Source organism: Chrysochloris asiatica, unplaced genomic scaffold, assembly GCF_000296735.1.
Source record: "Chrysochloris asiatica unplaced genomic scaffold, ChrAsi1.0 scaffold00430, whole genome shotgun sequence".
Lineage (NCBI taxonomy): Eukaryota > Metazoa > Chordata > Mammalia > Afrosoricida > Chrysochloridae > Chrysochloris > Chrysochloris asiatica.
This window is the reverse complement of record NW_006408948.1, coordinates 904540-916647: the sequence shown is the minus strand read 5'-3', so window position 1 is coordinate 916647 and position 12108 is coordinate 904540. Positions and strand designations below refer to the sequence as shown.

The window sequence follows — 12108 nt, the reverse complement described above, 5'->3', positions numbered from 1 at the left end:
ACTCTTGCTTATATAAAGTATGTTGACTTGATGATCTCCATCTTATCTGTTTAGAGCTACATTTTGCTTACCTCAATGAGATGTAGCATATCAGTAGAAGGCCTGCAGTTAAGATGTTACTCTTGCCCCTAAGTAATTAATATAATTCTTAAAACATGAATCAAAATTGATACTGAGAACTTGTAGCTTAAATGAAACAATTTTCATTTGCTGATATTTTCATTAGAAGTTTTCATAGGAATTTTTATGATTAAAATACTATATTTATAATAGCAATCCTAGCATGGCACTGTAGGTTAATGAGGTGGACTGCAAAGTCAGTGTGAACCACAAGGTCAGTGGCTCACCAGCCACTCCTCAGAAACCCTCTATAGGGTCGCTGTGTGTTAGAACTGACTCAGCGACACTTCACAACAACATATTTGTGATTATACATCATGTCCCTGGAGTATTTATATCCTTGACCCAGTTTGTTGTATTGCCATACATACTCATTTTTTGACTGAAGCGTGAAAACTTTTTATTTAGGCATATGTATTCCAGAAAACCCAATGCAAACTAATTACAGAATGGATCCAATGAGAATAATTTTCTTTAAAAAAAGTTTTTTTTAAGTGAAAAAAATTAAAAGGTTTTTACTTCAATGAAATTTATCATATTTTCATTAACTGCGTATTCATTCATTTAACAAATATTGTTTGAGCCTGTTATGTATGTGTCAGGAACAATGTTCCTATGGTAGGAACAATGCTAAATGAGTAAAATGTGATTATCCACATGGAACAAACAGTCCAGCTTTATTCAGTATTCACCATAGAAAGTGTTTGAAGAATGTGCTTAATGAAAATATCACATCACACACGTCTTTAATCCACAAATTCAACTCTGCAGAAACTTCAATTAGATTTGGTTTCAATTATTCAATTAACTTTCTATTTTGAGTCCTAATTCTATCTGGATAGTAAAAATGTTGTAAAATTCATTGTTTAACTCTGAATTTCCCATTGCTCAGTTTGGGGTCTGTTCCAGTATCAAAGGGGCTTATATATAATGGCAGGTATGGAGAAATGGGGCAATCTGGTGTGTATAATTTGTCATTTAAGTCTTCCTGCTTGCGTAACCCTTTTTACTTACGCGTTTCTTAGGTTGATGTCCACATTTCTTTTTCACCCTTTTTTCCCCTACCTTTCTAATTTAATTTGGGCACCTTGTTTTGTATATATTAGGACTAATTTCAGGTTTACTGATACTTTCCTTGACTATGTCAAATCCACTGATAAATCTTTCCAAGATATTCTTTGTTTCTGTTATTACACTGTTTATTTCTAACATTTCCATCTCTGTTGAAATTCCTGATTTGTTCATACATGTTGTCCATCTTTTCTTTGTTCTATTATTCATATATATTTTTTTCCCTGCCTGATAATTCTAGCAGTTCATTTGGGTCCTGTTGATTATCTTGTCTCTTGACAGTGAATTTGGGTTTTTTTTGCCTTGCTTTTTTGTGTTTCATGATTTTTTGTTGAACTTTGGGTATAATTTATAGGGTAGTAGAACTTGGAGTCTTGGTTAAGCACTGAATTGCTAGCCACATGGTCAGTTGCTCCCTGGCACCCCTATACAGGGCCGCTATAAGTCAGAACCAACTTCACAGCACTTAACAGCAACAAGCTTGCACTAAGTAGTATTTACCTTTAGAAGGGGACATGCCTCTCTTCTGCGAGTGCCTAGCAAGTCTTAATGTTCGTGTTCTACTCTTAGCCTTAGACTTTCCCTGTGAGCTTGTGCTCCGTGCTCACAAATTCCCTCCCCACTGGTAGGTAGATTGCCGTTACCTCATTCTTGGGGTTTACAGCCTGGTCAGGGAGAGGAGCAGCATAGTCAGCCTTATGGGCTCTTATGTTCCTAAGTCTCAAGAAGGAATTTTTGTTTGCTGGTTTTCTATTCTATTTATCTTCTAAATTCTTGATATAAAGAATATTATGAGATAAACTTCAGTTTTTATTATGTTCAACTTTTGACAGAGGAGACCTTGCCTATTTTGATGGACTTAGTGAAACTATTCTTGCTGTGGGACTTGTGAAACCAAAAGCTGGTAAGAAATAAAAATATAAGGATGTGATTATGTTTTTGGATGTACATAGACTCCAAATGTTTTAGAACTGAATGAAAGAACTTTTTATTGTGAATTGGATGAAGGTTTATAGAACAGATCAGTTATCCATTTAACAACTCATTGAAACACATTTTGTTTCATCTCATTGATTGCAGTCTCCACCATATAGCAACACCTCTCCGACTTCCTTCATGATACCACATTCAGTAGTTGCAATTTCTAATGAGTTTTTGTTCTGAATTCTAATTGTTAAGTGCTATTGAGTCTGTTCTGACTCACTGTGACCCCGTATAGGGTTTTCCAGGTGCAGGCGGTAGTTTGAATTGCCAATCTTGAAGTTCAAACTGACCTTGTGGGCCAGTCAGTCCTAAAGAGCCACAAATCATTAGCAATATTTAACATGGTCACGCCAGACCAGTTTAATCAGGTACAGCCTGCTCTAGACCGGAGTCCACTGAAAAGTAAGTAATGGACTGCTAACCATAAGGTCAACAGTTCCTCTCCTAGGAAACCCTATACAGGGGTCACTCTGAATCAGAACCAACTCCACAACACTTAACAACAATTCACTGTAATGGTATAAGTGGGTCTTCCCTTAAAGATGTTAAACTATATTTCTTGCATTTTTATCTGGCCTACTTTTTGCTACTTTTTTATTTACTGAAAGTGTTTGATTTCATTGTAGTATTTCACCGATTACTGAATTTGTTGTAAAAACATTTTCATCTCTGCATTGTTGTTTTTTTTTTGTAGTCCAATTCTATACCCAGTTTTTAAGATAATAATAGCCTTGCTAAATTTTATAATAAAAAGTGACTTCTTTTGCACATAGCATAGAGAAAATACTTCAGGTAAGACTTTTGTTAGGGGAAAATAAATATTTGTAAAGATTTTAAATCAGTTTATTTTGAAGAATTATTTATTTTGAGGTCATTAAAGTAAAAGTTATGCACTTTTAGCTTTATTGATTTTGAACAGCAACAGAAAAGATGTGGCTTTTGTGCCCTTTGACATTTATATATGAAAGTAAAGCTTAATGAGGATCGAAGCTTTGTTGTATTATCAGTGTCTGGCAGCAACCTTAAGTGGCCAGATGTACACACACTAAGGTGATGTCCATAATCAGTGAAAAGGCATATTCCCATGTGTTCTTCTCATTGTTATTATTTAGTGCTGTCCAGTTGATTCCAACTTTCAGTGACCCTGCATACAGTTTCTGAGAAGCAGCTGGTGGGTTTGAACTATTGTTAGCAGTCTAGTGCTTTTTCCTACAATGCCACTCAGATTCTTAGCGAGACACTGTATTTGACTGTCATTGCAGGATGGCAGTAATAGTTGTACATAGCATCTCATGCCATGTCATTCTTTCAAAAATGCATCAGTATCTTGGCATAAATTAACATAATTTTTTAAATACTCAAATTTAGAAGGAAATTTCTTTTGTATTTGTCTGATTTTGAATGTTGTTGTTGTTGTTATATGCCGTGAAGTCAGTTCTGACTCATAGCGATCCTGTACAGGGTTTCCGAGGCTGTAAATCTTTACAAGAACAGAAAGCCTCACTTTCTCCCATGGAACAGCTGGTAGTTTCGAACAGCTGACCCTGAAGTTAGCAGCCCGATTCATAACCAGTATGCTACCAGAGCTCCTTGTTTTGAATAGCAAAAAAAGAAAAGAAAAAAAAAAAACTGATTTGGAGAATAAATTCATTTTTCTCTGGAATATGAACATATATGTATAAATTTACCTCTAGATTATATCCAGGTCCTAATATTTACCCCAATAGATAATTAATTATATGCCTAAATTTTGTTTCCTGTGCCTTATTTCTAAAATTAAATCTATCTATATCTTGTTGCTGGGCACTATGGAGTCAGTACCGATTCATAGCGACCTTAAGCACAACAGAACGGAACTCTGCCAGGTCCTGCACCAATCTCTTCGTTGTGATTGTTAGGTGCCATTGAGTTGGTACTTACTCATAGCAACCGTATGCACAACAGAAGGAAACACTGCCCAGTCCTGGGCCAACCTCACAGTTGTTGCTACTCCTGAGCCCTTTGCTGCCACCACTGTGCCAGTCCGTCTCGTTGGGGTCTCCCTTTCTTACTCCTACAGTCCATTTTACTAAACATGATATCCTTCTCCAGGCACTGGTCCTTCATGATAATATGTCCAAACTATGAGACACAAAGTTGGGCCATCCTGGCTTCCAAGGAGCACTCTGGCTGCACTTCTTCCAACACAGATCTGTTTGTTTTCCTGGCAGTCCATGGTACTTTCAATATTCTCCAACACCAGAACTCAAATACATAAATTCTTCTAGTCTTCCTTATTCACTGTCCAGCATTCACATGCATATGAGGTAGTTGAAAATACCATGACTTGGGTCACGTGCACCTTAGTCCTCAAACTGACATCTTTGCTCTTGAACACTTTAAAGGGTTCTTGTGCAGCAGATTTGCCCAGTGTAATACATCATTTGATTTGGCTACTGCTTCCATGAGTGTTAATGGTTGATCTGAGCAAAATGAAGTCTTTGGCAACTTCAGTCTTTTCTCCATTTATATGGATATTGCTTATTTACTTTTAATAATGCTTAATGCTTTTATATTTTAACACTGATTCTAAATAGTATTCTGTACTGAAGTGATTATTTCTTAAGATTTTTTTTTAGTACTATTTACTTATTTCAGTGATCACAGATAGTTTTAATTTTTGGGGGGATATTTTTAAGTGTCTATCAAAATTACTTGGATTTGCCTGTACTATGTAATATCAGCAGTTCATTTTAATGGTAAAACAATATTCAGTTAATACTTAATTACTGGATGTTTTTCTGAAAATAATTCCTACCCGTATTTACTTGATTTTAGGTATCTTTCAGCCTCATGTACGACACCTCTTAGTTTTAGCAACTCCTGTGGATATAGTGATTCTTGGACTCAGCTATGCTAATCTACAGACAGGTATGACAACCCACATTTTTGTTTGTTTTCCCTTTTTAATTAAAATAAGTTGGCCAGTGCATTATTATAACTTAAAACACATCTGTTTCACAAAGTTGAATTTCCAGGCATCATGCACACAAAACTCAATCTTTTACCTAGAGGTTGTTGTTGTTATGTGCTGTGGAGTCGGTTCAGACTCACAGCGACCCTGTACAGGGTTTCCGAGGCTATAAATCTTTACAGGAGCAGAAAGCCTCCTCTTTCTCCCATGGAACAGCTGGTAGTTTCCAACTGCTGACCCTGAGGTTAACAGCCTGATTTGTTACCACTACACTACCAGAGTAATAGAAGAGAATACCAGAATACCAGGGTAGTAGAAGAGAAATAATTGGTGCTAGTGAGCTTCTTAATAATGTGATATATTTCTTTGTTTTTAATTTTTCTAATGATAATTTTAACATAGGAGCACTGAAATGTAATTTGCTATCTTTTTTATCTGTAAAATAAGATGCTCTTAATTTATTACATATACAAAATGGACAGTGGTTTCTTTTGTATTCTGATTATATGTTTGGGTGAAATAGTGTTCAATTTCAGTTACTCATTACTTGTATGTCCTCAGGCTTTTTTCCAAAAGGTAATCATTTGGGTTAGTTTTTTTTTTGATGTTTTACTATGTTGTGTGTGTAAGCAGTTCTGGTGGGGAAGTGGTTTAAGCCCTTAGCTTAATGGAAAGGTCTGTGGTTCAAACCCAGCAGCCTAGTTAGTGGGAGAAAGATGTGTCAGACTGCTTCCATAAAGATTTACAGACTAGAAAACCCTATGAGGCAGTCCCACTCTGTCCTATAGAGTCCCTGTGAGTCTGGATCAGCTCCATGGCAGTGGATTTGGGTTTTTTTTTGGGTTTTTATGTGTGCATTTTATAACTCAGACTATCCAATTATTTATATCTAAGACTTTCTATAATAATTTTAGAAATGTATGTTGTAAAAGCTTTTGAATACGTAGGTAAGAATTAAGTTGTTGTTGTTGACTGCCGCTGAGTTGGTTCCAACTCATAGTGACCCTGTATAGAGTTTCAGAGGAGTGGCTGGTGAGTTTGAACTGCCAGTCCTGCTATTCAAATGACCAGTGCTTATTCTAGAGCACCACACCATGACTGAAATTGCTTTAAACTTTAAAAAAGTGATAGACTGATTCCTTTTTTCTTGCTTTAAAAATGAAATAGGTCCTGGAGTTCTTAATGACAGTATGTCTGGAGGAATGCAGTTGCTTCCAGATCCTTTATATTCTCTTCCCACTGATAATACCTACCTTTTAACAATAACTTCCACCGATAATGGCAGAATTTTCTTGGCTGGAAAGGATGGCTGTTTATATGAAGTAGCCTACCAAGTAAGTCTGACATTTATGGTTTTTTTCCTCTTGCTTGATAGAATAGGGATTATTGTTGTTAAGTGCTGTCGAGTCGGTTCCGACTCATAGCGACCCTCTATAGGGTTTCTGAGGAGTGACTGGTGTGTTTGGACTGCCCACCTTGCAGTTCAAACTGACCTTGTGGACCACTGCATTATCCTACAGTGCTACACCATGACTCCACAACGGGGATATATAGGCTTTTGTTAGTTTCTCATTGCATAAGCACATTAATATGTTTGTTTCTTTAAAATACTTTATTATGGTTTGGGTGGATATGAATATATGCTTAATGGAAAATATTCAGACATGCAGCTGAAGTTTAGTCTTCCATGATTACATCATGCCCACAAAACTCAATCCTCTCCCTAGAGGTAAAAGCCATTATCTTACCAGTTTTGTATATATCTTTATATACAAATATATTTACAAATACGTATTTATGTGTGTTTACATAGCATACAAATTCATTTTACTTGGATGATATCATTTTTGTTTCACAACTTGCTTTGTTGTTGTTAAGTGCTGTAGAGTCAATTCCGACCCATAGTGACCCTGTGTAGGATTTCCAAGGAGCAGCTGGTGAGCTTGAACCACTGACCTTGCAGTTCAAATGCCTTTGTAGTCTGATGCATTAGCCCACAGTGCCACACCAGGACTCCACAACTTGCTTTACTCTTAATAAAATAATCTGAAGTCTTTTTCAGTATCTGGTAGATATGTGTTGTTGTTGTTAAGTGCCGTCAAATCAGTTCTGACTCATAGCAACCCTATATAGGGTTTACAGGGATTGCTTGTGGGTTTGAACTGTCGACCTTGCAGTTAGCTGCCCATTGCCTATCCTTCAGCAGCACATCAGGATTCCAGGTTTGCATTCTCTTATAATTGCTGCATAGTTGTACATCCTGTGGATATATCTGGTGTACTTAACACTTACACTCTTGATGAACTTACAGGTTGTTTTCAGTCTTGCCTTATATTTAAATAATGCTGCAATGAATTTTTTTTACAGGCCTCCTTGTAAAATGTATAGATGTTTTCTAGAGTAGTTGTTGTGAAGTGCCGTCGAGTCAGTTCTGACCCATAGTGACCCTGTATAGGGTTTCCGAGGAGCAGCTTGTGAGCTTGAACTGCTGACCTTGCAGTTCAAGTGGCATGTTGTTGTTAAGTGCCATTGAGTCGGTTCCGACCCATAGTGGTCTTGGATAGGGTTTTCGAGGAGCAGCTGGTAAGCTTGAACCTTTCAGTTCAAATGGCTTTGCAGTTGGGCGCATTGACCCACAGTGCCACACACACAAAAATGCCAAAAAAAAAAAAAAATGAATATATGAAATCTATGCTAAACAATAGATTTCCATTATCTTTATATTTCATAAACAATAGCATAGATTTCATATATTCATTGTTTTTGGTATTTTTTTATACTCCAAATTGACTGTTGTTTGATCAGTTTATTTATTTATTTTTCTTCTTCTTTTGTTGTCTTTTTATAAGGTAAAAATTAGAAAATTGAGCTATAGTTAGTACTAGTCAAAAGCTTGGTGGTTTGAATCCACCCAGACTCCCTTTGGAAGACAGGCCTATGATCTGCTTTAGAAAGGTTTGAGGCTTTGCAAACTCTGTGGATCCCTTCTCTGCATACATCAGAACTGACAGTGACAACAATAATTCTCAGTCACATAACTCATTAGTGGAAGACCTAGGATTTGTCGTTATATTACACTGTACCTCTTCCTTTCCCAGTTTCCCTTGGCTTTGTTTACTACTAAAAATGGTTTTGCTACAGATTTGGAAGAACTTAGTCACTGAGAAGAAGACTGTAGACTCTGGTGATGCTGGGTCCTACTGCGGCAGTGTCTGGTTAAGTGGAAACAGACAATACTTTCAGCCTGTGCTGAAAGTGTCTCTGGCACTTACTGTTTTCCTTCTTGTTGATGTTAAATGCCATCAAGTCGGTTCCCATTCATAGCGACCCTGTAGAGCAGGGGTGGGGAAACTTTTTTTACCAAGGGCCATCTGCATAGTTTATAACATCATTCATGAGCCATACAAAATGATCAACTTAAAAATGAGCCTGCTATGATGTGACGACTGGAACGACCATTGCCTTGCCAGTGCCAGCCCAAAGATTTTGTGGGCTTTCTGCAGAATCCTAGTGTGGTGCTGTAGGATAAGTACTGGACCACAGGGTTGGTTTGAATCATGAGGTCACTTGTTCAAACCCAGCAATTGCTCCTCAGAAACCCTGTATAGGGTCACTATGAGTCAGAGCAGTTCGATGGCGCTTAACAACAACAATAAAAAGGCCCAAGGGCCAGATGTTTCCCACCTCTTCTGTTGTAGGTTTCTGAGGAGTGGCTGGTGGGTTTTATCCACCAACCCTGTGGTTATCAATCCAGTGCTTATCCCAAAACACCACATCAGGACTCTTTACTGCTTTAAAATATTGTTGTTAGGTGCTGTTGAGTTGGCTCTGACTCTTAGCAACCCTGTGCGTAACAGCTTTAAACCCTGCCCAGTCATGCACCATACTTGTAATTTATGTTTGAGCCTATGGTTGCTGCTACCATATCAATCCATCTCCTTGGTGGTCTTTGTCTTTTTCACTGACCCTAGCTGATGTCCTTCTCTAGAAACTGGTCCCTCCTGACAACATGGCCAAAGTATTAAGAGACAAAGTCTCACCATCCTCTCTTCTAAGGAGGCTGTGTTTCTTCCAAGACAGGTTTGTTTGTTCTTCTGAGAGTTCACAGTGCTTTTAGTATTCTTTGACGACACCTTCATTCAAATGCATCAGTTCTTCTAGTCTTCCTTATTCTTGCCCAACTTTCACCTGCATATGAGGTGATTGATAATACCTTAGTCTTCAAAATGACATCTTTGCACTTGAACACTTTAAAGAGATCTTTTACAACAGATTTGTCTATTGCAGTATGTCATTTGATTTCTTGACTGCTATTTCCATGAATGTTGATTGTGAATCCAAGCAAAATAGTCTTTGATAGCTTCAATCTTTTCTCCATTTATCATGATGAATGGATTTTAAAATGGAAATTTGAAATTAATTAAAATACGAAGGGACTTGAAAAAATTAATGGGAAAAATCCATTATCTTACTATTTTACTTTTCCACAAGTTTCTAAAGTCCCCCTCATATGTGTTTATTTGCAGTACTTTCTAGGTTGTTGGGATAGGCATACCTGATTTCATCAGCATTTATTTCATTATGACTGAATACGTTTGCTATTTTTAGTAACACAAGTCAGCTGTAGATCTTGCTTTATTTATAATCATTGGCATTTTGTGAAAAATTGAAAATCCTTATAAGCATGAATATATAAAGAGGCTTTAAAAAGTTAAAGGAAAATTTCCATTATCTTTATATTTCATTTATCCAAGATCTTTTTGAAGCCTCTTCGTATGGTAGTTGATATGAGAGAGGTACGTCTTCTTATTTCTGTTAATCTTTTTCTTTTAAGGCAGAAGCAGGTTGGTTTAGCCAAAGATGCAGGAAAATAAACCACTCAAAGAGTGCACTTTCCTTCCTTGTTCCTTCCTTGCTACAGTTCACATTTTCAGAAGATGGTAAGAAAACAAAACCAAATTTTAAGTTAATGGTGACATAACATTTTCTTTAGAAATTCTCATGTATAATTGAAGCAGTTTGCCATATTCGGTAGCTTTTGTTTTATATTCATAAGATATTGTAAAAGTGAAGGAATTCTGTAACATCAAGAGATATATTTTTTTTCAAGGTACTTAGTTATTGTATATTTAACATCAGGAAATGTGTCGAAGACATCTGTGCATACTTAAAAACATGTATGTATGAGAGAGCATTGGACGTGAAAGTTGATCCTCATTATTCCTGGATTCTATATTCATAAATCCACCTATTGCTAAAATTCCATTTTTAATGCCAAAAATCAATGCTTGTAGTGCTTTCATGGTCATTTGTGGGCATGCACAAAGTTGTGGAAAATTTAGAGTTCCCAGTGTGCACATTCCAGCTCTGGTTAAATAAGTTGATGCTCTGGCTTGTTTTAGCTCTCACACTCAAAGAAGTATCCTTTTCTCAGACTGTTTAGTGCTACATTTTTCTCATTTTTGTGCTCTTTGTTGATAGTTTTGCTTGTTTGAAGTAAATGCACAAGCATAGAGCTGCAGTGCTGTGTAGTGTTCCTAAGCCCAAGAAGACCGTGATTATGTGTCATGGAGAAATATGTGTGCTGTACATATAGGCTTTCTCCAGGCAAGAGTTAGAGTGCTGTTTACCGAGTGTTCAGTGTTAAGGAACCAAGAATATATAGGAAATAGTGTGCCTTTAAACAAACATGCATAAAGCAAGATTATGTGTACTTAGTTGATGAAGATGTTCAACGCAGACGCACAGGAACCCTGACCCTGTATTTAAGCTAATGCAGTGGTTCAGTAGTTGCTAATTCATTCGTCAGGCTGAATGTTATGCGATCAGTTAAGCACTCAGAACTATGCGTAATGAGAATCAACTGTATGTGTTTTCTTGGCTGATAACACATTTCTTAGTAAAATGAATATATCTGATTTTTTAATTAACTGATAGATTTAGGCAATTGAATTAATCTTTTTAAATGTCTTAGCAAATAGGTTATGTACCTAAAATTATCCTTAATATGACTTATTTTTTGTTACTTCTCTTCACATCTGGAAACTTGTTGAAGGAAAGAGCCAGATTATAATTAATCTCTGTGCTCTTAGTATATAGTAAATATTTGTTAAATGAATGAATATTCTAAAACTTATTTTTGATGTGACTTAAAACTCTTTTATAGATGAGAATAGCTGATTTGTGATGCTCTTAACCCAGGCATTGTATTTGACATGTTTTTTTCACATGACATTTGACTAAATGTTATCTGGCCTGCTTCTTAAGCAAATATTTTAATGCTTATCCTCAAAACAAGAGTAAAGCCCCTGAAAGCAACATTCTTATTCAAAACTTAAAATTTGTTATAAGTAGTTCCAAGATTTGTTTCGTTAACTCTTTTTTTCTTTATTACTTTTAGATCCTATTGTTCAAATTGCAATCGATAATTCTAGAAATATTTTATATACACGATCTGAGAAAGGTGTAATACAGGTAAGTATTAATATTATGCTAGCATTTAAGTGGCAGACAGATAAATCCTTGTTTTTAAGGAAGAAGATTCAATCGTTCATAGATTTTTTTTTTTTCCTGTGGTTTTTAAAAGCATCCTAAACTATCTCATGGAGCCTCTGGTTATAAGATTTGCAGTGTCAGCATTTCTATACATGTATGAAGTATCAAGATTAAAAGAATCCCTAAAATGAGAAAATAGTTTAATAAAATGTATGCGGTATATACAGGTGTGTTTAAGTGAGTTTAATTGTTCATTCACAGGTTTATGATTTGGGCTACGATGGACAAGGAATGAGCAGAGTTGCTTCCGTTTCACAGAATTCTATTGTCTCTGCTGCTGGAAACATTGCTAGGTAATAAGTAACTCCTCATCAGATATTTATTTCATTGGCAGGCAATTCAACTATTTATATGCTGTTTACATGCAGTATATACTCTAAATAAAAGATCATTTAAAAATATTAAAAAGCAAAGATGTTATCTTG

The 12108-nt window shown here is 36.2% G+C and overlaps 1 protein-coding gene across 2 annotated transcripts in view; it reads left to right on the top strand.

The window, feature by feature from the left end:
* NUP155 (nucleoporin 155kDa) overlaps positions 1–12108 on the top strand; it is a 71241-nt gene that overhangs the window by 7767 nt on the left and 51366 nt on the right. For both annotated transcript variants that reach the window (XM_006876933.1, XM_006876932.1), the window contains exons 4-9: positions 2025–2095; positions 4993–5085; positions 6296–6462; positions 9963–10068; positions 11529–11602; positions 11885–11976. In XM_006876933.1, coding sequence (XP_006876995.1) covers positions 2025–2095; positions 4993–5085; positions 6296–6462; positions 9963–10068; positions 11529–11602; positions 11885–11976 — 603 coding nt within the window. The remainder of the gene's footprint in view (positions 1–2024; positions 2096–4992; positions 5086–6295; positions 6463–9962; positions 10069–11528; positions 11603–11884; positions 11977–12108) is intronic.